The sequence below is a fragment of the Lates calcarifer genome, linkage group LG20 (genome assembly GCF_001640805.2).
Source record: "Lates calcarifer isolate ASB-BC8 linkage group LG20, TLL_Latcal_v3, whole genome shotgun sequence".
NCBI lineage: Eukaryota > Metazoa > Chordata > Actinopteri > Centropomidae > Lates > Lates calcarifer.
The window spans coordinates 6,595,528-6,621,393 of NC_066852.1; the positions used below are offsets into that span (position 1 = coordinate 6,595,528).

At 41.2% G+C, this 25,866-nt stretch overlaps 1 protein-coding gene across 3 annotated transcripts in view; it reads left to right on the forward strand.

Annotated features, from left to right (window-relative positions):
• dscama (Down syndrome cell adhesion molecule a) overlaps nucleotides 1–25,866 on the forward strand; it is an 88,442-nt gene that overhangs the window by 45,011 nt on the left and 17,565 nt on the right. For all 3 annotated transcript variants that reach the window (XM_018692398.2, XM_018692400.2, XM_018692399.2), the window contains exons 4-11: nucleotides 9,848–9,994; nucleotides 11,051–11,329; nucleotides 11,504–11,779; nucleotides 12,320–12,616; nucleotides 13,998–14,273; nucleotides 15,564–15,842; nucleotides 16,133–16,252; nucleotides 18,093–18,272. In XM_018692398.2, coding sequence (XP_018547914.1) covers nucleotides 9,848–9,994; nucleotides 11,051–11,329; nucleotides 11,504–11,779; nucleotides 12,320–12,616; nucleotides 13,998–14,273; nucleotides 15,564–15,842; nucleotides 16,133–16,252; nucleotides 18,093–18,272 — 1,854 coding nt within the window. The remainder of the gene's footprint in view (nucleotides 1–9,847; nucleotides 9,995–11,050; nucleotides 11,330–11,503; nucleotides 11,780–12,319; nucleotides 12,617–13,997; nucleotides 14,274–15,563; nucleotides 15,843–16,132; nucleotides 16,253–18,092; nucleotides 18,273–25,866) is intronic.

The following is a 25,866-nucleotide window of genomic DNA, read 5'->3' on the forward strand; positions in this document are numbered from 1 at the left end:
AGGATTTGTTTTTTATGTTGTTGTATTGCTACTTTCACTTAAGTAAAGAATCTTACTAGTTGTTTAAAATGGCTATAAAATATGACATTTTTTAATGATTTCACTTGTTTCCAATATGTGTTCATATGGTTTTAACAAATAAAAAATAAAGTACTACTCTACATCAGGAGATCAGGCTGATGTGACTTGATTCAGGAAAACCTAAAGCAGTCTGATTTGCATGGAGATTAGTGAGTGATCTTGCTCCATTGGCAGACTTAGGCCATCTTTTTATGGAAAATATGGTTTTACAGACTGAATACAGAGTAAATGTCACATTAAGCTGTAGTTACTGCAGTATTGTAGATGCAGGCTTTAGCTCGGGGCCATGATCAGACAGGGTGACTCATTAGAGAGCAGCACGCTGTCTCTTCACTTCCTTCAACATAATCACTGTAATGTGGTTTTCCGTCTTTTCATTTATAGACTTTCATACTCACAGCATGTCACAGTGGTTTTAACCTGTCAGGATTCCTTTGTTGAATTTCAGGCTAGTTCCATTAGTTAGAAAAAGAGCAGTTTGATCCATTAATAGATCAGTACTGTCAGTCTAATTCAGAGCAGATTTTTTCTCAATTTTTTCTCAGTTTTGAATTTTCTTTAAATGACTTCTGGTGTTTAATTTAACTGTCTATATCTCTACCTTTATATAGCCTTTTATTACATGTATAAACAGCCGTTGATGATTTTTTTTAATGGTGTAACTGCACTACATTGTACTGTACTAAAACCAGTTGTTAAGTTTTTGTCTGTGGATCAGTGATATAGTTCAGCACCATGGAGAGCTCCACTCAACATGTTTGTAAGGAGGACCAGTAGAATCTGCTTCATCCTGACACTGGAGATTTGAAACAAAAACTCTTGCTTTTTGGTGACTGAAATACATGTTTTGGTGCTGTTTAGGTTCTGCTTTGCCATGACTTTTAACCTCTAGAAAATGACAAAAATGCCACTATGAAAGATTATAATAAGGCGAGAATGATTTTGTAATTTACTTTAGTATTACTTAATTTGGGATTTGATTTCACAGCCTGTAAAGTTTTTATGATAAAATGCCAGGCAAGGGGGGAGGAATACAGGAAGTGCATTTACTTTCTTGTCCGCACATATACAAAGAGTTTGATTCTTTAAAACAATTGCTTTATGCAGCTTGTATTTGCTTATATAAGTTGTGGATTGTTTTACAAATAAAGGTATTCACATTCTGTTAATATTAATGCAAATCTGGGACTTGAAATTAATATGTAAAATTTACATGTAGTAGAGTTTGATATGATAGAGTCTCACACAGGTGAGTGATGGTGGTGTACCAGTTTCACATGTACCAGCTTTCTGATATCCTCCCAGTGCTGCAGCTAGCTAACAGTGTGTAGTTTGGCCTGACAATTGCCAGATCATTGAGTCAGTATTCCCAACATATCCCTCTTTTACTCTTTATTAAATTTGCCTTTTTTACAGCAGACACACAAACCTGTTAATGCTTTATAGATCTTACCAGTTTTCCCCATATACAGTCGAAATGACAAAATCATTTGAGATTTTATAACATTAGTAGGAATAATTCAGTGGAGCCTCGACACTGTTAGGAACATGTTCCTGCTGTCCATACTCAGATCTACATCTATGATATAGGGACATCCCTTCATTACTTGTAGAAATTTCTCCCTGGACAGACTTTCCTAAGAAAGAGAAGAAGAGGTTTTCTCCACAGTGGGGATGAAAGTCTATTTCTGTTTGTGTCTTTGTCAAGCACTGACACATGCACTTTGTCTTACCACGACCTCCTCCCATTCTCTTTTTCTCACTCCTCTCTATACCTTCATCTTTCCCCCATCACTCCCTCCTTCCCTCCCCTCCCCTGTGTGGCTCCTGAATATTTAATAAGCCTGAATTACTGAGGCCCTCAACAGTAATGACGGGAAAATCAGACAATTAAAGCAGAAGGGCTCCAGCTTTAAGTCTCACCTCCCCCAGAGGAGCCAGAGATTATTTAAAGTGGCACACTGTTTGATTATCTAATCCTCCTCTTGCCCCCTCTGCTTTACTCACAGAGCGGCATCGCCTGCTCCACTTGCCACTGCAAATTACCATGAAACACCAATGAGCACTGTGTTTAAGTCCTTTTCCATAAGCGGGAATGTGGTGCCATGGAGTCCCATGGGAATGGCACTGTGGGAGTAACTCTTTTACACTCAGGTTATCACATTTTGGCAAGGGCTTGAAGGCTTGTCTCGCTCTAACTTGGAAAATGTAATTAATAATCATATTGAGACATGCACATTTACATGAAAACCATGTTACTTTGCATTGAAAATGGCCCTTGTGTGTGCACAAATATAATATCCAAGTGTCTGTTGCTGGTATTGATGAGAATGTTGATTGCAGTTGATACTTCTCCTCCCCAGGTGCCAGAAAGAGTATTCAAGCTTTTTTCTTTTTGTCTTCAGTCCTGAGCTTTCATCAAGCATGTGTGAAAGGGGAAACAAAATAGTGTGAAAACATTGTATGGGACCCACCAAGATAACCCTGACCTGCAGCTCTGCTCTTTGAAGTGAAAAGCTGCAGGGCTGGAAACAGGCTCTACTCTTTCTTGCTCCCAATACAAAGCTTGTTTTGTTGTGGGGTTTGGCGATAAGTAGATTGTTGTCAGCCTGACTTATTATCCAGACAAAGTGACGGATTGTGATTGAGTAGATAGTAATAGCTTCCTTAATGCCTGCCAGTGCAGCACATACACACAGAGGTTCTCACAGACAGAGAGATGAATATTCATGATTATACAGCTGAGGCTCAACACTGGCTCATTTAGTGTTGGCCAGAGAGAGGCCAATGATAGCATTGTAAACACACAACCATCAGGGGTTTAATAGCTCAACTCCAGTACTGGCTAATTACGCCACACATGCAGCCACACACACACACACACACACACACACACATTGCAGCCACAGATTTGAAAGCTATTGTGATTAGATTTCCCTCCTCAGTTTTGACTTCAGCAGACAAACATTTGTCTGATAGAAAAAAAGTGCTCACACAGCTGCTTCACTACAGTCTAGTGGAGAATAGAGACATCCTGTCATAGTATGTCAGTGTCTGCCAAATGAATCCTGTACAAATAAAGTCCATTCTTACACGGTCCATTGTTGGATTCTGTTTATATTTGATGAGATAGCATTTCATTGGTCTGTCTACACAGCCAGTTGTTCTTGCAGTTTGATGAACAGAGGAACAGTAGTTTATACTGGACAAAGCTGCTGATAGTGGCCACCACTGTTCCTCTCATATTGGGTTGACGTGACAGGTGTTCCACATCTGTCTAAAGAAACTACACTCACATTCAGTATATTCACATTACAAACAAGATGATTAATCAGCAAAATGCTAATACTGTTCAAGATGGATACAAAATGAACAGCTACCATCCCAACTATCATAACATTGTGCTTCATATAAATCTCAGATGTCTTGTGGAACATCACTCTGAACACAGACAGTATCTAAAATCTCTCCTCCCTCTAACACGACAGAGGAATGTGGGGCAACCGTGAGGCCAAGCACCTCAGGGTTTAAGCTTCCCTGTTGCCTACTGATTTGAATATCATTCAACGTCCATTTGCATCTAGTTTTAATAGTGGTTTATTCATTCAAGCAGAAGATGACATCTTTATCTGTGGTTGACATATGAGGCCGTTAGCCTCAGGCTAGCATGTGTCTAGTTAATGAGCAGAGGGATGCTGCTGCTGATTAGGAGCGGCAATAAAAAGGCACAGCCTCCTACTCTGACTCAACTCTGTAGCGAGCAGATATTGTAGGTATAGCCCAGATAGGCTGCTTCAGGTTTGTGGTCCAGGTGTGATGAGAAATTAGGGCAGGTGCTTGGTTTGTGTGTGTTTCCCTGCACTCCTGTAGTTCTGTACTTGGCCAAATGAGCTCCAAACCCTTTATGGAGAAGAGGTTTAATCCTCATACATGCTGTTTTTATGTGTCTGTGTGCAGTTTTATAATACATTATGTTACAGTATGTTTAGCATAGTCGGGCTTAGCTCATTTCTTTAGAGATGATATTAGGTCAGCAGCAGCTTGTCTGAAAAGAGGGGACATATACCATACACCTTTGAGTCATTGTTATTTTGTGGGAAAAAAAACACTCTTAAATCTTAAATCCCACAGATGAACCTCTGCATGCTTAAATAAATAAGATACTCACAAGTTTGTTTTATTTATATTACCCAAACACTCTCTATCCCTCAGAAAATGAGACTCCTGACAAAAACCAATTGGAAGACAAAATAACAATAAATTTAAATACAGAAAATCCAAATAACAAGGCCATGAACAAATAGGATGATCAGTATAATTTCCATAAATCAAAGTATCACTTTTAAGATGATATATACAGTACTGAGATCAAGAATCTCTGTAAGTGCTGCACTATATTATGCCCTTGCATATGTCTGAGCATTGAAACATTTAACTGGACAGTATGTGTGTGCACGTTTCCACCTCACCACCATTTACAGTACTGGGAATATTGCTTGCTAAGCGAATGGTGGCCAGCACGTTGCCATGGCAACCCCAGCAGCTGTCAGTGTGCCTCCTCTAAGAATGACAAATGATTTTTATTAGAGGGGCTCTAAATTGGTGGAATCCCCCTCTCCATAGAGATGCTTATCCCAGCCTGATCAAACTGGAGTCACTCTGCCAATAACTCTGACCAGGCCTAATTACAACACAGGCCCTCCTGGGCTCATCATACACTCATTATTACTCACAGACTACACCAGCAATTCTGGCGCCAGACAGTGTGTGACATTCTCATAGTGGGAAACAATGTGGTGTCGCATATGGCAATGTGATGCTTGCAGTTTCAGATTATTAAAAAGATGGTCCTTGCTAAGTTTTTAATTAAATTGACAGGTTTTTTTTAACATAAATGGAGTGATGAAATAATTCATTTTGTACATTGTTAACTGTTACATAAACAAATAATCTAAATCCATCATCTACCAGTCACATGTAGTTGTAGTACTGTATTTGTTCCTGTGTGTTCACAATAACAGAGATAGTCTCTGTGTAAATTGTAGCTTTGAATGTTGTTTTGTTGAATAATGTCTATTAGTTTTGTTGCAGAAAATACAATTGCAACACCTTTGCTGAAATCTATGCTCACCTAATCACCTCAGTAATGATATTCTCCAAACACACACACTCTATTGCTTAATTCAATCCTCCAGCCCATTTTTAACTTACATCTATGCAAGCCACATTTTCAGAGGGAATGTATTTAAAGTGAGAAACAAGCTCCCACACTTAACCACCCAACACACACTCAAGAACTTTTAAAAAAATCAATTCTAGATGCAGATGGCTGATGGTTTGTTACTATGCAGCTGCAGCATGGATTATCCTTTTTTGTGTGTGTGTCAAGCTGCATGACTTTTAGTGGCCAAGGTTATGGTGACACTGTGGGCCCCCAGTTGTCTCCAGGGACCACACTCCACTCACTAATACACTCCAAGACAGTCGTACAGTGGGGACACTGCCAGCAGAGTGATGAGGAAGCAATTTTTATCTGCATTGTTTAGCTGACTCCATGGGTTTCCCATAAGTGACATCCAGACTGTTGGTGTTGATTGGTGAGACAGTTCAAAGTTCTTCAGAGTCAGAGGAGTACAGGTTGGGCTATTCAAGGTCATAGCAGAAAATAGTCAGTCTGGAGGAGTCAGTGGTACTATAACAACATGCTCTATGAATTTATGGAGGATTGTGCTGTATGCAAACCTGCAAAGTGTGCATGTTCTTGTTTTTTATTGTCACAGTGTCTTTACATTGTGTTATATATAGTATGCCAGTGTAAAGCAATCAGTAAAACGTATTAGGTTTGACAGACAGGCAAGAAACAGAGGCTGAGGTACTGGGTTCCTGTAGAGATCTGTCAGACAGACAGGGCTGACATTTTTTTTGATAATTGCTCTGCCTAGCCATGATCTGAATTAGCATATGAAAGTTGTGTCTTTTTATTTCCCTTCACTGGGAGCGCATAGCTGTAAGCTAATTTGTAAGTCATTTTAGATGACAGAGAGTGGTTGTATCCCAGAGGTGCTCTTTCCCTCTTGATCTTTTATTTTCTCTCTCTCTCTACTGCTTGCTCCCTCTTCTCTCCCTCCTCCCATTTCATCTCTCCTCCACTCATGTCTCAATTATTGAATATTGAAATGACTCAGGGAGCCAAGGTAACTTTCAACTAAAGCACATGTTTGCATATGGGGCAGATGGTCGCCCAGCAAGCATGGGTCAAAGTGCTCAGCTATGTCACCATGTGTCATTGTGTTCCACCTTATCGGAAATCCTTCTCTCTTAGTCCTTGTCACATATTAACCTGTGTGTCTGTGATGACACATCCGCACTAGTAAACTGTCCATAGTGAAAAGTGTAACTACAGCATTATAATATGGATGTGAGTCAGTCTTTTCTTACTCTTTCTATTATGTCTCACAAGCAATTTAGGTTTCATTAGAAAAACTGCAAAGCCTCCCATTTTGAATGAACAAAGAGTCTACTTGCATGCTCAGTGTGACTTTATGGGGATTAATTGAAGCTATTGAGTGTGGATCCACAGAAAGGGACTTGTGTCTGTGGCACCGCTGATGCCAAAGCAGCTGGGTGGGCCGAGGAAGGGAAGAGGAGACGACTGATAGTCCAGCAAGCCACCTGGGGTGAAGTGAAGCCATAGTTTCAGAAATATACACTAATACACCCAGGTGTGGACACAAACACATGCTCATATGTCTAGTATGCTCTCTCTCTCACACACACACACACATGCACTCACTGCAAGAACAGTGGAGGCTGTTTCTCAGGCGGTGTTAGTATGCAGTAGGTGGAACTGAGAGGAGCAGGGAAAGGCGTAGTAGAGCTTCGATCGTTATTATTGACCGTTCCTCCATGCAGCTGTATGCTGCATAAACACATTCACACTCAGTTGCTTGTACACAAGCATAGAAACACAGTATGTTCACACACATAAAGACTTTAAAATACAGACACAAAAACCAATGGGATTTGAGATAACTGCAGTGGTACAAACATACACAAAATGCCCTCAGCTTACAAGGACATGCACATACAGTACTGTGCTGTAGGCCTGCAGCTCTGTGTGACTGTCTCTCACTACCAACAAATTAATGTTTGCTGGTAGTGAGAATGAGCTGGTTCATGGAAGAATCAAGAATCTAATCAATTACAATGACCCTATAACCACAAACACTTTCGGTTCTCATTGCAGCGCTCAAATCTGGATCAGCTGAAAAATGTTTTACTGACATATACAAGTGTTAATATACCTTCTACTGTGTTTGTAAACTATAGGGTACAGAATGTACTAATATCAGAACTCGTTCTACTGGCACTACTGCTACTTTTAGTTACTTGTGGGGGGTAAATACCAAGAGTGTGAGGTGTCAAACTCTGTTGTCAAGAAGGGACTGGACAAAAAACAGGCTGATGTTTGAAACTGTTGCCTATAAAAGTACTAACATCTGACATCAGAATATGTAAGCAATGGAAGACTTATAATACTCATATTTATACACGTATTAAACATATACATAAGATAAGTCAGAAATTCAATAATAATCCACAGCCAGTTTGATTTACTGGTAGACAAGACAACACGTGTGTGAGTGTCTGTTTAAACACACACTTAAAACACAGGCGTGTTCCCCTCTCCCAACCCTGGCCTTTTGTTGCAGTGACATTCAGTCTGTTCTAATGAAAGCTCCCCTCATTCATAAGCCTGCCTTGTCAACTTTTGATGCCAGGCAACTTTCAGAGGGAGAGAAGGGGAAGGAGACAGAAAGAGGAGAAAAGAAAGACAGGAGAGACAACTGGCATTTCTCTTTCCTTTGATATCTGCTTTCGCTGAATTGTTCCTTTCCATGAAAGTAAATCTCAACCAGTAAAATTCAGATTTGATAATATTTTGTGTCTTGTCTCAGTGTTAAGTGATTAAGGACTACAGACATGTACATGGGCGTGCACTACCTCCCCTGTCCCCCTCATTTTACCACTGGTTGTCTGTCACACATGAGAGCATCTCGACCACAAGTTGAAAAAAACCCTTCAGGATATCAAATCCATGGTCCCTCATATCTAACTAGGTCAACACTTGCTCACAACAGCATCCTCAATACCCTCCTCTGTGTATTCCTCCCTCTCCTACTCTGTTTTCTTCCCCCATTTCTCTCTGCCCTCTCAGTCATCTTTCTTACTGCACCATTACTGTAATATGTAAATATGCTGGGCATAATTTTTGTCTGTCTGTAATTCATTGTATCCTGTGTCTGCAGAAAGTTTTTTTTTCAAAAATATCTTAAAGATTTTGCTCATTTTGTGTTTTTTTTTTTGTTTGTTTGTCTCTAAAGCAGTAGATTGGATTTCTTGTGATTTTCAAAACATAAATGTAGAAAATGTAAAGATATTTTAACATTCACTGTGCACAGGCCTGTACAAGCAGTCTTAATCTGTGTTAAACTGTCATGACAGGCCTAAATGAGAGTAATTCAACAGCCCATAAAGTTTGCATTATGATATCTCTACCAATATTGCCAGAATCCCCCACTGTGCAGCTGCCCCATTTGATCCCCATCTCAGATAGGCTTCTCCATCATCAGTGACATGAAATAGCCTGGCAGCCACCAGCCACAGCACACATCACTCCTCATAAACACTGACTACCTCTCTCTACTTCCATGTGTTCACACAAATTAGCATAACATTAGCATGATATTAGCACATCCGACCTGCGCAGCCATGCCTTATCAAAGTGTTCTGTGATCCCTGGCTCCCTGCGCTTTAGTCTGGAGCTGAGAAAGAGAGAAACTGAGAGAGAGAGACAGAGAGTTCCCCCGAGAGAGAGAGAGAGAAGAGAGCGATGAGCTACATGATAACGAGCTGTGTTACACTGCTACACAACACACAGACTTGTCACAGCGCCTCAGAGCTGTGCTGAGCTAAATGGGCTGCAGCAGATGTTTGGTGACTACAATCACACAGCGCTGCGTACCTCACTTGACTTGCAAATATTTGCTAAGAGACTCCAATATTGTATCGTCTGTATTTTCTTCTTTTAGAATGTGTAAGGTGGTGATTCTAGTGCATAAAAATGAACACACACACTATGTTTTCTTCTCCACAGCATGTAACTGTGGAATATTATTTGTTATGAAACGCTTGCCATTTCCTGTGCTGAAATCCAGAGGGTATCGATCCTTTGTGTTTTTTTTTTCCTTTCATGTACCACACACAGGGTTTCAGACGCCATCCAGTTTTCATCCATTTTTTTTGTCTTCAGAATACGTATAGTTATTCTATTGAACAAAAGTGAATATTCACACTACACTTATTTCTTTTTATGAAACTCTTGTTGCTCCAGACGAGCTGAATGGGGAGTCAGAGGGGGTCAATGAATGATGAGAAAGTGATGAATTCTGCTCTCTATTGAGAAGGTTGTCTGCAGGCAATAGACGCTCTCAAAGATGTGTGTTTTGCAGGCAATGCAAGCTACAAATAGCTTTTCTAGAATATTCAACATTATACTGATTGACCAGAGGCAATATGCAGTGCTTACAGGTCACATAAAGGTGACATATTTGGTACTGATTGGCCCACAGGCTGGTAAAATGTTAACAAGAGCTGTCATTTTATAATGTTGGTTTTATTGTTTCATTAAAGCCTACACTGTTGCAACATACATCAGTAATGTGTGGTAACTTAATATGTCTAATTTATCTCTTTTTTTCCCCAGTGTCTCGGTTTCTCATCACATCCACGGGAGCCCTGTATATCCTGGATGTGCAAATGGAAGACGGGCTGTACAACTACAGGTGTATGACACGCCATCGGTACACAGGAGAGACCCGACAGAGCAATAGCGCCCGCCTCATTGTCTCAGGTAAAAGGAACATCAAAATATCCAGTGTCATAGTTAGAGTGGTATATAAATGTTATTTACTATATACTTAACATAAAATGACAGACAAACTGGTATAAACACAGAAAAGGACATCTTTAATCTCTGTCTTCAAAACCAGTCTAAATATATTATATGCTTGAGACCTTGTTCTTGTTATTTGCTTGAACTATCCATTCTGGTTGGTTTCAAAATGTCAGAGGACCGTATGGAACTAAATCCATGGTTTTTTTTTTTTTAAAGATCTAGATAATGTGAATAGAATAGAGAGTGACAGGAAAAACACATGAATTAAAGAGACGATGACATGTGATAAAGGTCATCAGAACTGTGCCAGCACAGAAAATGCCCTCCTTTACCTTAAACCATTTAAAGGGACACTCCACCGTTTTCACAAATGAAGCCCAGTAATTCTCGGCCTGTGAAAACAGTTGTATACTTTCTTTTATGGCTCTGAACTTGGCCTTTGAAAGTTAGGAATTTAAAAGGCAGGGAGGGTTTTAGCAAAAGATGCTATTCGGCTGCATCATGGAAGATCTAGTGTTTGTAGGGCTTGAACCATTCTCAATACAAAAAGTCAAGATATCTCAGGTGCTACAGTTTAATTAACAACATAAATTTCTGCTAAGTTTCTGTATTGTCCTTTAAAGTCAAGGATGAGTGATGTTGTGTTTATGCCAGGTATTTTTGTGGGATAACTGACCTAGTAAATTTAAAGATTTTGATCAAAATAACAATTTCTAAACTTTTCTGGGGTTACCAAACCTGACCATGAATCACATCGAAACTCAATATGAACAACAATATGGCAAGAGTGTGTCCCTTTACTCTGTCATCTGCCATGAAAACCATGAAATATAAGACAGCCTCTAGCTTTAGTAGCCTCTAGCTGGAAAGAGGATATGAAAACATTCTACACACTCATCCCAGTTTAAACTCTTTGTGTTACATAAGATGCATCAGAACTTGGTCAGGAGTGATCAGACAACAAAAATTTACAACTCCTCTATAAACTATGCATTACTCCTCTCCCTTCAGACCCCACCAACTCAGCACCCCACATCCTGGACAGCTTTGAGCGTCGTGAGGTGATGGCGTCACATCGAGTGGAGCTGCCCTGCAAGGCCTCCGGTCATCCTGCACCCAAATACCGCTGGCTAAAGGACAACCGGCCGCTGGAGCCCGACACACGCTTCAGACAGAGTGTGACAGGCCTGCTGATAGAGAGATCCCAGCCCAGTGACACGGGGACATATGTGTGTGAGGTGTGGAATGGCTATGGCAATGCTGAGGTCGTTGGCAGGCTGCAGGTGAAAGGTCAGTGCCTGTGGGCTGTTGGTGAGTCATCAGGGTTGATTTATATCTGTGGTGTGATGCCTTAAAACAGGGGAAAGTAGGGAAGCTTTAGATGCTGTTTCTGATTTCTGATCACATAAGACAAAATATTCCAATCTTCTGTTAAAAGCAGCCTCTGAACTTCTTACCCGACAGAGCCCCTGAAGGTCGTGGTGAGTCCGCGGAAGGTGAAGGGCAGCGTGGGAAGCCAGGTATCACTGTCCTGCAGCGTAACTGGCTCCGAGGAGTACCAGTTGTCCTGGTACCGCAACGGAGAGCTCATCTATCCCAGTAACAGCGTCCGCATGACAGGCCAGAACAGGGAGAACTTGGTCATGGCTGGTATGGCCAAGAGCGATGGAGGAGCCTATCAGTGTTTTGCCAGACATGGCAAGATGTCAGCCCAGGACTTCGTTCAAGTCATACTGGAAGGTCAGAATTCACAATGTTCTAAGAGGGGACATGTGGGTGGTGGAATAAAAAAAGTATCTGTATATGGATAAATAACCAAATTAGCATGTATTCTGTCTTTTGTTTTGTGTGCACATTGCATGCAAACTGCTGTCTGTATGTTCATGCTTATATCAAGGCTGTGCATGTAGTATTGAGTGCTGCAGTACAGCTGAAGCCCAGCCCATTTTTATTAGATTGTCTGAAAGAGGCTTGCATACTGTTACATGAGCTACAGCTGCTGCAGTGTCTGCCTCCCATGACCACACAAATATAAGGAAAATATTGATAATCAATAATGTTGTGGAGCCAGAGAAAGGAGCTGTATTAATCTGCTTTATGCCTTGATTCTGCTTTTTATATCACAGACAAGCATGTATTGCAGTGAAAAGGCAAATCAATCTGGATTTCAAAAGGATTTTTATTTTTAAAAAATATGCTTTAGTAACTGCTAACAATGAGAGCAATTAGTGAAGAATAATAGAATGTTCATTGCAATGTAAATCTCCTTCCACTGTCCAGATGGCACCCCCAAGATTCTGGCTTCATTCAGCGAGAAGGTCTACAACATCAACGAGTTTGTGTCGCTGTCGTGTACGGTGAAGGGCACGCCAGAGCCACGGGTAACATGGACCCTGGACGATGAGCCCGTGGTACGGGACAGCCGCCACCGCATCTCCCACTACACCAACGCTGAAGGTCACGTGGTCAGCCACCTCAACATCAGCCAGACCCAGGTGCCCGACGGAGGGGTGTACCGCTGCATCTGCAACAACTCGGCCGGGACAGTTTCCTACCAGGCGCGAATAAACGTAAGAGGTGCTTGTCAGATCAACTCTTCCAACACACCATCACATATACACATCAACATGTCTTGATTTATTCTGCTTTGATACATTTTTAACTGGTTATGTCAAAACTCATGGATGTGCAGATGTTGACAGAATGCCTGACTAAGTTTGTCAAGACATTTGAATTTGTAGTCATCAGATATGGTGCTAGTGTCTCTCTCACATTTAGAAATCTGATGGCGTAGCTTTGTTCTGTTTCTTCTTGCTCAGTATAGGACGGTTATTTCTACAGCCTCCTGTAGTGGCTCCTCCTTCCATTAGTCACTGGTGTCAGCATTAACTTTTCTAATGCCCCGCTTCCTACCCAACACCTGCTGATAGCTTTATATTGGGACATCATTAGGGTGACTTACTGTTAGCTCCAGTGTATGACTGTAGTGCTATCTGCTCTCTACAGGGGCATGGTTGGTTGGATTGCTGTTGTCTGCTGTAGCAGTAATACTGGGGCGCTCAAGCTTTCTGTGCATGGTGCATGGCCATTAGTATTGCTCTATTGCAGAGGGAGGGGTGCCTTCTGTGCACTGATTGGTTTAATTTGATTGTGTTCATTCTTGCATGTTGTGAGGCTAAATAGGGCGATTCTCTTGCCCTTAAGCGAGGGTCTATGGATGCCGAATGCAGCCAAGCAATGAAGATAAATCTCCACAGGTGCCATTGCGGAGAAAGTGTAATGACTGTTTCTCACATCGTTGGCTCCTTAATCGTGCTAAAGAGAGTAGCAACCCAGGATATGCTTGTGCTCAAAGTACACTACAGAGCCTAGTTAAACTGTCTTCTGCAATGCTTTAAAGAGAAGCCTAATAGTCCATTTCCCTGATAGACACTGAGCTATGGAAGCCTATTGGTTATTCTGTTGGTTTTTCACAAGTGTGAGCGAAAGCCAGCAACATGAGTAATGGTTTTGATAATAGCTTCATGAGTGGAGAAAGGGAACATTCCACTCTAATGCTTGTCAGAGGCAATCATAGCCTGCACAGAAGAGGTGGGAGCAAAAGGTAATATTCACTAGTGTAGGAGAGTACATGAGTCCCTGGTTCTGTCAAGGCAAAAAGTACATTTATATGAAGGAAAGCAGGACAGAGGGGTCCACTGGAAATAATTCTGAATCTGATTTCCTGTTTTGAGTTGCCTACTTTTCTTTAAGTGACTACAAAGATACTTAATCAGGCAATCTGAAACTCCTAAATAAATCTTGATAATGTTTCTGTTTGTGACTATCAGAATGAATCAAGGCATGTAAACTTTGTGGTGTCTTAAAAACACACACAACACAGCACAGCTATCTTTTATACCACCCCCTTGCCTCAAAATCATTTTAAGAGAGTTGTCTCTCCAATGTGTCCTTCAAGGGCCTGCCAGCATCAGACCAATGAAAAACCTCACTGCCATCGCTGGGCGGGACATGTACATCCACTGCCGTGTCATTGGCTACCCATACTACTCCATCAAGTGGTACAAGGACTCCAATTTACTGCCGTACAACCACCGGCAGCGGGCCTTCGAGAACAACGGCACCCTGAAGCTGTTTGACGTGCAGAAGGATGTGGATGAAGGAGAATATACATGTAATGTGCTGGTGCAACCTCAGCTCTCCACACACCAGAGTGTCTACGTCACTGTTAAAGGTATGATCCTCAGTCTGATCTGTCATCAGTTACAGTAACTGACTCAGCCCTGGATGATAAGCCCAGGCCTTACATTCAGAAAAAAGCAGATGTAGATGGTGCATCTGTGTGTAATCTCAGATACTCCATCATGATTATTAACAATCTCGGGTGTCAAGTAAGCAGCTTAGGCCATTTATTTGAGATGAGATATGACACAGTATATTATAGCCCAGTATTTGTTGAGTATATTCAGTAAAGTCCATCATTATATTCTCAGTCTGTGGATACTAAGACAGAGTCACTTTATCAGTCTGCATGCTGACCCTGGGATGTCTTTCCATTCGGCATGCATGCTGTACATCACATTTAAAATATGCATTAAAACATCACCTCAGTATCTACCTTTCCTTGTTGCTGAAAACACAGATATGCAAGGGGATATTTGTATATCACAACCCAAACCCACCCCAAAAAAGGCACTCACATCACTGATAGCAAAGCAGCATCTCCATCATCCCGGCCAGTTTATCTGGAGCTCATCTGAATATGCAGTGGCACTGAGCTGAGCCAGATGATGATAACCTCAGATGGCTCTCTTTCTTCAATGACGCTGCATAATTTGAAAAGTCGGATGGGCAAACTCCCCCCACACACACACGCACACACCTTTCTCTTTCTCCCTCTCTCTCTCTGGCGGGTCTTGACGTGCTAACGAGTGTGCGAGGGGGAAATCACACAGCGTAGACAAAGCTATGCCGCCATTCCGCCTCGGCTAATTTGCCTCTCAGCTGCTTAGCATTCCACCGCTGCTGAGAGGGAATCCCCAGGAGCCTATTATCCCTATTTTGTTGTGAATTAAATAAGCGCTGAAGTGCTGCTTATTCCAATGTTATTTTAAATCATTAATTTTCCAAAGCATCTGGTTCTCACGATGGCTACAGTGTCCCCAGAGAGCAAAAGAGAGTGAGAGAGAATGTTATATGCATGTTGTTTGAGAGGAAATTCAGCTGCTCTAGATGGGGAGAAGTAATAAAATATTTCTCTCATTCCCACCAAATCACAGCATAATGTTCTGATGTGGAGAAGAAGGTGATAAAGAGAGAAATATGACTAATGAGTTGCTAAGGGATTGCTTTATGAAGTACTACTTCTGAGGCTGAGGTCATAAACCTGTTGTCTGTTTATATGCACATGAACAGTGCCTAATTTTGAGCAACATTTGCTGAAATTAAACCTAAATTATAGGCATATAACCCACAGGCCTGAGGTCCAACTCCTAAAAAAATTATTTGCATGTCTCCTCCACAGTCCCACCTACCATCCACCCATTTGAGTTCCCTCGGTTTTCCATTGGCCAACGAGTCTTCATCCCCTGTGTGGTCATGTCTGGCGACCAGCCCGTCTTCATCACCTGGCAGAAGGACGGTCGGCCAATCCCAGCCAGCCTGGGCGTCACCATAGACAACATAGACTTCACCAGCTCCCTGCGCATCTCCAATCTCACGCTGATGCACAACGGCAACTACACCTGCATCGCGCGCAACCAGGCTGCCGCTGTGGAGCACCAGAGCCAGCTCATCGTCCGAGGTGAGGGGGGACAAATGATAGAGGTGGGGATGGGAAGAAGCAGAAGATACAAGCAGAGATCCTTGTGTCTTGTGTCATTTGCCACCAAATGTACAGGCTTTACAGAGGAAATGGTGCAAATACTGATAACAGATGATATATTGGTGATTGTCAGCATCAGATTTATAAATGACTCGAAATTGTTGACCTGGTTATTGTCATTAAGAGAATATTGTTCTTTTATTTTTACCCTGAATATAATAATATCACCTTTGAATCTACTGTTTTAAGTCTAAATACTTGTTTTGCAGTTCCTCCCAAATTTGTCGTGCAACCAAAGGATCAGGATGGCATCTATGGAAAGGCGGTGATACTAAACTGCTCAGCAGAAGGATATCCTGTTCCTACCATCCAGTGGGAGTACTCTAAAGGTAAACATACAGCATGACACATACATGAATATACACCATGTGCATGTACTCCACATGCACACACGTTACATGTGAGCCTCCTACATGTACAACCGTTCCTCCTAGGTTTAGTGAAAGTGTTGAACGTTTCACAGGTTTTCAGAGGCTTTTCACTGAATAACTTGCCCTTCTTTTCTATTTGACAATCATGCTGAATTGTATGTTAAGATTTTTTGTCCTACGGCAAACTTATTCTCTGCGGTAGATGACTTTTTTGTGAATGCCAACACAACAAATGTCCACAGCCTTGAGGTTGAATGCATAAAAACACCCACTTCAAGTCCAAACAAGCTGTGTGAGATGAGAAACAGCAGTGTTTCAAGAAAGAGCCTTTTATTCTGTTTTATTCTACATTATCCCATTCTGGCTGGACACAGTGGGAGTGTTTCTTGAATACCATCCCATTGCTTTGATTCTTGTTAGTTATGGCATTACTTAGTCTTTATGATAACTTATTTAAGTATTTATGATATATATATCATATCATATATATATATGACATAACTGAGGCCCATACGCTGACCAAGTTGATGTGTTTTCAATTGTACAATTTATGCATTTCACATTTCAGCATTAAGGAGAGAAAAGGTAAAACGTTCAAGTTTAGCTAGCAGCTACTTAAGTCAAGGTATCTCATTACTTTCGGTGGATGTGAGAAGATCTGGGATTCACGCAGCAAAGAAAGAGTGAAATGAAGTGAAATTCAAACAAGGTACATCTGTACAGTTTAATGCAACCTAGCACAACTGTTCTGCCATAAAGTTGACTTTTATGATGTCTGTAATGTTGAGGTTTTTTTTATAGTCATAGAAGTGTTAATTTATTTAGATGGTTTATCACTAAGGTCATAGTTGGTGGTGGTGATGTTTATTTTGAGAGGTATCCCTAATATTCTGCCCCCCTTGTGTATGTAAATGGGTTGGACAAAAATAGAAAGTCAATACAGCACCAGCACAGCACCACTTATAACTGTGATCTTAATAATAAACAATAATATATAATAATAAGTGATAATAAGTAAATTGTATTTAACACATTTCAGTCAGTTACCCAAAGCTGAACATTATAATACTTTGTACTGGTAGAATTTAAGTTTAGTAAATTTAGTACAGTAAATATGGTTTTTGACCATGTTTGCAGAAACAGGTCTTTGCATCCTCAGAGTCTGAACATGACTCATTTGTACAGGGACTGGACCTCTCTGGAGGGCTCAGATTTTAAAGTTGTAGCTGATTTCCATTGTTTTACAATGATTCTCCATCCTGGTAGCATTGCCAGTGACACCACAGGTTGTTGTAGCCACTCACCTCTAAAGCCTCAGGTATAATACACAAAAAGCACAAGGCTGTGTTCTTCATCATCAACAATTTCATTTTCCCTGTACATCTATATATAAATTGTTATCTCTTAGTTTAAACCCTACAGTTCTGCTTGGAATCTAGTAACATTGATTGAGGATTGAGGATCTTACCATTGCTGTAAATTGCATTTAGATTCTAGAGGTATACCATCATGACAGAGTGTCAATCCATTGTTTTTCTTCAGTAACCCCTCACAATGTCTTTTTCCCATGTAAATTTAAGACCATTTGTTTCAGGTGGGCGGTATCTCTGTTAAGGTCATAGACAATTGAAACACCAGCCTTTTTATACCAGTAATATTGTAGTAGGGTTTGAATTTCAGTGATGAGCTCTAAACTCGGCTCTAAACATTTCTGAGAGCATGGAGGACAACATTAACAAGCCAGTGTGTGTATATTCGTCTAAGACTGTATAAACACTCACTCTCTGTTCTGTGACAGGCGCCGGGGTCCCTCAATTCAAACCCATCGCCCTCAACTCAGGCTTTCGGATTGAGGTGCTGGTCAATGGCTCTCTGCTCATTAAGCATGTGCTGGAAGAAGACAGTGGTTTCTACCTGTGTAGAGTCAGCAATGATGTCGGAGCTGATGTCAGCAAGTCCATGTATCTCAATGTCAAAAGTAAGTCTCATGGGAGAAACAACACTTTTCTAAACATAAGAAGCTAAATTTAAAACGTGCATCTCAGTGTTACAAAGTGCCACTGAGGATGATGTCTGCTTTAGATTTCCTCTTTATTAAGCATTACGCATGTAGTGTATTCTTTTATTGTCAATTTTCCACAAAAATGACAATTACACAGTTACACCTGACGTTATCTAGTCCACTCTTCTTTTGTGTGCCCAGGGAGGTCATGCTCAGTGCTGCTGGTAACGTTAAATTAAAGCATTAACACTAAAGCACAAAGGTTAAAGGAACTGAACTGTAATTGGCATCGTCTGTGACAGTCAGGCCACCAGCAAGATGCCGTCATGGTGCTCGCTCTGTGCTGTCTGCCTGACTGAATCCCACGAAAGCAACGCACAGAGCCATCGCCACCACATCTCTTGGAAAAAGTACAGCATTTATCCGCTGTGTGGCCAAGGACTTAGCTCCCCTCCATTAAGCCCTGAATTCTACATGCAGGCAGGAGATGCCATGTGGAAAAGAGGGCTGAGGGATGGAGGAAAAGGGGGTTGAAAGAGGAATGGGTTATCCATGTCTGTTCCCCTCCTCCGCCTCCTTTAGTCCTTCCTTTCCTATACTGCTCGTTCTCTATTTTAGGTGAGGGATTATCTTGCTTTTATGTTTGCAAGAGATACAGCCAAGGGATACATTATATTGTATGTACATGTATATCCCACTCTTCAAATGTAAAACATATATGTTGACATCAAAGGTTGGAGCTAACACCCATCATGCTCACATTACCATGTATACATGCAGCTTTTAACTGATCACAGATCATCACCAACAAATTATTTTTAAGGTAGTATTATTGAAACATGTCCTGGACAAACATGATTATTACATATGTGATGACAGAGATGAAGCCGTTTCTTTTGTTGAGACCTTTAACTTTATGCAATTATTAGACATTTCAATGATTATGTAGTAATATTTCAAGGAATACTGCCCTCTTCAGTTTGAAAGAGCACTTAATAAACCATGAGAGTCTAATACATGATTCAACTCAGCGCAGCTTCTCAGAAAGAGAGATGCTAAAAGCAGGGATTTGGCAGTCTACATACTTCCTCTATAGCACAAACAACTGTGTCACAAATAATGCATTTCTGAATTCCACAAAGATACAGTTCTGTGAGTTTCAGCTTATGCACATGATTGTGGATTTCCGTGTGTGTGTGTGTGTGTGTGTGTGTGTGTGTGTGTGATCTTCAGCCAGTCTACTGTGGCTGGGTGCTCATTTTGATCAGTCACTGCTAGATGAGGCTTTTGCCCTTGTGGCTCTTATCAAGCCAGAGCAGAGTACTCCCTGCTGAGTGTCTGCCAGCAACAGCCAAATAGACCAGCAGTTCTCCATGAGCCCTCCTGTCTGACTCCAGCCTATCACGCTTCCTCACAGACAAACATACATGCGCACAGACACAGACTCGCCAACTCTCAGTATAGTCCCTTGTGCCAGTCAAGTGTGATTCACAATTAAAAATCTTTAAAAAAATATGCCTTTGAAGTATTTTTGTAATGCTCTGGTGTTCTGGTAATATGTATTCCATGTTTTAACAGTTGCTATTAATCTGTGTTTTTAACTAGAACAATATATGTCATGTATGGTCTGCAGACCAATCAGAATATGAGATTTCTCCTAAAATTAACATATGGCAGGATGGGAGCACTGCAACAAATGGACAATATTACAGCCAACTGAACATTCAGAGACAGTATTTATGATATGATGCTCTCTGGCAAAATGCACATTTTTGCACATAAATTAGCCCATAACTTAGGCTACAAGTCACCAAAACCTGGTGACTACACAAAAACTACAGCAAACTTCTTATTATTTTTTATTTGTTACATTAGCTTTCTTATCTAACCTTATTACCTAATTTAAACCCAAACTTTAGATTACAGTATTATTATTACTGGAGCTAAAACTGTGTGTAATCAATTACTTATTTGACACAAAATTATTTAGCAGCTATTTTCATTATTGATAAGTATGTAAGTCATTTTTAAACAGAAATTCTAAAACCCTCTCTGGTTGCAGCGTTTTCATTCTGAGAATTTACTGCTGTTTTATATTGTATATCAATGGAAAGTTGGATTTTGGACTAGTGTGTGATCTGAAGTTGTCACCTTGGACATTTTATCAACTAAACAGTTTGATTAATAATCAGATAGGAAGATTTATTGACAATGAAAATATTTGAACATTTTTGAGAGACACCGTAAAGAATTTTTTACAATGAACCTCAAATAACCTCATTTTTGTCATAATTTTGACACTCAAATTTAAGATGCAGACTATTACAAATCAACTATAAATATAGAAATGACACTCTCATGTACTGACATTAGAGCATGCAGTATTTTACTGTATGAAAAACTCTCTACTCTTCTTTAGGTGTAGTCATTTAGTGGAGGCAGCTGCATCTGCACTGTAATTTTGACAAAATTATTGATTATGTGTTTCAGGCTTTGTGTGCCTTTGTGTGTATGTGTATGTGTGTGTGTGTGTGTGTGTGTGTGTCAGCAGTCCCTCAGGCGCATGCTCTGCTCCTGAAGTGTGCTGTAGTTGTGCTGTCCTGATTTGTGTCTCTTCTCTGTAGTAACCCCAATCTGGGCACCAGGGGAGAGCCACACCTCATCCTACCTCCCCTGTGTGTTTGTGTGTGACAGTGTGCAGACAACGAGCTCATTAACCCTTAAAGCCCCTCCATGTGCTTAATAGGTATAGTGTTGAGCCTGTGCAGTCCACCGTAATGTCTGAGGCTGTAATGCTCGGTAATGTCGGACACTGTGATGTTCCGTACACTCTGTGCTGTTTTTATGTTGTTTATCCAGGCCAGCCTACACCACTTGAGCAGTGGCAGCTACTTAAGAGGCTTAGGAGCCAATTAGGGGGCACACAAGCTGACGCATGCTCAAGTACTCACGTGATGGATAGCATGATCTTCGCTGTGTATTATTGGCTGTCCAAGTGAAGCTTGATGTATCAGTAAACATAAATCAATAGATTCAAAGAGAAACTCTCAGGTCATATATGAGATACAGGTGAGCAAACAAGTTTGTAAGCACACGCAAGGATGTATATTTGCACACAAAGGACTGCACATGTTAATGCAAAGACATAATGTAAAGGCACAGATATAGTGCAGCACGGTGCAGCCATTACAAAAGACTAATGGGCCAGGCTGCTAATGCAGTGGTTTAGATAGATCCCACTCTGCCAGGCTATTGTGGTGGACTCCCTGGGAAATGAATTGCAGCTATTGTGATGTCCTAGCTTGGCACTTCCATTGTTATGAGTGTCTGTGCATAGGCTAATGTCTCGTCATAATACACCATGTATCATCCTGTATGAACACCGCCACTGCAATAACAGCCAGCCACTAGAAAATGCTCACACCCACTGCACCAGAATTAAGTTGTACGTGACTGCATGTGTGCATAGATGCACTTGTGTTATGTTTACTTTTCTTTCATAAGCTGCTTTATGGGAGTATTAGTAGTTTTTGTGTCGTCTGCGCTGCTGGCAGCAGGTGGCAGCTTAAACAAATGATTTTTATGCAATTTCCAGTCAAGCATCCCTACCTCCAAAACAGATGCAATTCAGTCAATTCATTACCAATCCACAGTGGATGCTATCAGAGTCAGTCAACAGCCACTCAATGTTTATCAGGGCCAATTAAGGCCAATCAAGCCTATTAGACATCATAATGTCAGCAGACACAGTGATGGGGCAGAGCACATAATGAGGCTTCACTGAAGAGAAGTAGTAAATGGTCTTGTGGTCACTGAGCAGACGACCATAAGGAAGTCCCCTCTTCCTCTGATCTCTGTTTCTTTTATCTTATTTACTCATCTGCAATCCTCCAACCCCACCCCCCCACCTCTGCACCACCCAGTCTGCAGGCATTCATTTGGTATCATGCTCCATGTCCAAGCCAATTGTGCAGCTAAGGGAATTATTTCAGTACATTGCAGGCAGCCAGTGAACCAGTCATCTTTGTGCCATCGCCACAGTGCTCCGAACCCCCCACGCCAGCCCCCCGCCTCCACCCATCCAGGCCGTCTCTTCCCCAGCGCCCACTTACAGTGTGCCTCCAGGGCAGGGAGCTATACACATCTCAGCTCGTCTCCTCTTGTCTGGCCCTCGTGGCCCCATTGAGCAGGGGCGCCCTATGGCTTTCACTGGCTTGCCAGGCAGCCAGTGACACAGTGTGGGGTGCAATGTAGACTCGCATCCCTGTGCTCTCAACAAGGGTGATACTGATGAAGCCAGCTAATCTGGAGAGGGGAAGATAGGACACTAGAAAAGTTTTCTTTTTGTTGTTACAGATTTTCAACATTTAATAAAAATGTGCCCAAAATTGTGCCCGCTAGACAAACTAGAAATGTCACCAACAATTCGAATCTAGGATATCCTAAAAGCAGTAGCTTAAATTTTTTGTAGATTGAATAATGTAATAATTTTATTTCTGCAAAAGATGCAACTTCCAGAGTCTTGCTAATAGCAGTTCATCTATTAATCTCTCAAATGATGCTGAAGTAAATGCAAGCCTTTTTCATCACCTGCCACATCATATTGAACCTCTTCGTTGATCTCGCAGTGTTCTTTCTTTGATCGCAGATGAATAGCCTCACACTGAAGTGGCCATTCTGCTATAATTATGTGTTATTATTATTCTCCTGACTCCTCCATTTTGCTAATTCTGTTTTCCGCATCACTAACACTACCAGTTAGAGACATTAGAAACATTTTCTTTTTTTGTCTTTTTTTTTGTTTTTGGCCCTGCATTGCGACATTCAGGGCGTGATTGTGTAATCATCATCATACTCCTGTGAAAATCAATGGCAGGTCCATGTTCTATTCCTGGCTACTAGAAATGGTCCTTTTTCTAAGAGTAGAGACTGGAGAGAGAGAGGAAGGAGGGGAGGGAGGAGGGAGGGAGGCGAGGTGGGGAGAGGAGAGGAGAGACTGTCCGATGCTGGTTGGCATGGTAACCTGGCCAGGTGAAAGGGAGCCTGGGAGAAGGAGTGGGGGGGCTTTTGTCTCATGGGAGTAGCCTATCAGCAGCCAGCCTATCCCCCACAATCCCCTGCAGGCTTAAACGTATCATCACTGCCCTCTGGGTTGCTGTGGAGGAACAGGGCTCTCCTCACCTCCTCATAAAAGACACATTGTGCTGTGCAGAAAACATACACCATGCACTCTGATTATTATTGTTTGATTTTCCAAAAGCTGCAGAGTTAATGCCTTCTTTTGTTTTCTTTTTATACTAATGTAAGCTACAGATACAGGACCACATTTCTAGGGATAATCTTAGGATGAAAAATAGACATGTTTGGGACTGCAACTCACTGACATCCACACTGTTGTCTATCATCATCATCCCCTCTTCCTCATAAACACATCACACCTTATTGGTTCTTTGAGAGAAGTGGTGCATGAGTGTTTTTCTTGTGTCTGCGTATGTATGTGAAGGACAGTGAGATCTGTTTAGTCATCTATTTACTTCTTCTTCAGTCTTTACGAATATTAACATGTGCATACAGCAAGGTATTAATAAAACAGTGAGATCGAACTGAAAAACCACAAAATGACTCAATGCAAACCAAGGTTTAGGATTAAACCCTTTGTGTGTGCTGTGTGTGTTATCTCATGTTTTGATGTGTGTGTAAGGCTGAATTAAATATCAGCAGACTCCCCTTTTCCTCCATCTTGCCTCTCTTTCTTACCCTTGTTTTCTTCACTCTCTTTCTCCCTTTCTCTCTCTCTTTACTCCTCCCTATTGTTTTGTTCTCATAATTCCACTCAATATTAAAGAAATACATCAACACAACAATTACAGGGCCACAAAGTGCGCCTCAGGGCTGGCTCAGCTGGGCTGCTTGCACACACTAACACACACACACAAACACATGTACACACATGCATATACATATACACAAGCTGATGCATTTGCAAACAAACTTGGACACACACATACAAATTACATGCGCCTCATCTCTGAGCTGGCCTCATGTTTCATAGACACTCCCATTGTTGAGTATTTGTTTGCTTTTGTGTCTCTGCCTTGTAGACATTCATTTTATATTGCGTCATGTTGTAAAAATAAATTTACTTTACTGTTTGCAACATATTAATGACAGAACTGCTGTCATTGAAATAAAAGTGACTTCAGTAGTTTGATAGCTTGATGCATAAAATAATAAGCAGAAAGATTTTCTGTGTAGCATCCTCAGCAACTGATTCGCACATTGGAAGGTCTGTTTTATCAGAACAATTTCAGACAGTTTCTGAAAGTGTTGGCTGTGACTGTTTGTGTAGCTCCAATTTATCTTTTATATGCATCAATCTGGCCTCAAAAACATGAAATAAAGCTTTGTTATTGGCATGTATTCATTTATTGTTATCACTGCTTTCTCTTTAGTCAGGGGAGGAATTTAAAAATATACATAGTTTATGCTTTTTGCATCTTACAGTGTAGTGCTCAAATGTCAACTGTTTTTTTTATTCATTTTCTCATCTTGAGTCTATCAACATCAAATCGTTGTGTTGTTTTTCAATCAATAAATGAAGGTAGATTTTTTTTTTCTGTAGTTCCCTCATCTAAAGAGCTGTCCAGCAGATAGGAAGATCCACTGTTCTGATTGGCTGTGAGATCAAAAGAACCTCCTCTATCCCCCACCTCACTTATGCACCCAGACACAGACACACACACACACACACACACACACACACACTAAGCCTATGATGATTGGTTGATTCCAGGTAGTTAACATTTCTGCTCCTTTGAGATGACACACATAGCAAACATTTATTTTATTTTCTTTGAGCAAATATTTTCCTCTTAAGAACCAAATCACCAACAATATTCAAAGTAATTAATTTGTGTGATTATTGCAGCAGTGCAGCACTTCTGAAATGTGTCATTTCTGTACATCTAACCACTGTATCAGCATATCAATACACACTATCTGTTGAGCTGTAATATATAAATGACATGGGAACTATGACTAATAGTAGCTTTCCTGTGTTTCCCCTCCAGATCCTGGATATTGAAATGCCTTTAATGTTTACAGTACAGACATGCTCTACACACCTAACGGGTGGAGCTGTCTCGATCTTTTCAGCATCCTCGCTTTTTGTCACCTAGCACTGTATCCCACTCCGCCAGTGTGAGTGTCAACAACATCACCCTGTACCACCTCCGAGCCACTTACACGGCAAAATGAAAGTAGCTGTGCTCTAAAACGATAACGTTTACATAAAGCCTGAGCAGTTATTTTTTTCCCCTCACTTATCCAAATGTGTCTCACAAAAAATTCATACTTGTCATGCAAAATAAATCAGCGTTCTTTTCCACAGCCGAGCCCCAAATGGCTGCAGAGTGAATAAGAGATGAGGCTTAAATGTTTGCAACCTCTTGCCTGACACTTCCCATCACATCACTGGAGTCACGCTTTGTGTGTCTGTGTGTGTGTGCAGAAGACAGAAAACGAGAGCGAGCGCACACACGTTTGTGTGCATGCGCGAGCTTGTGCGTGG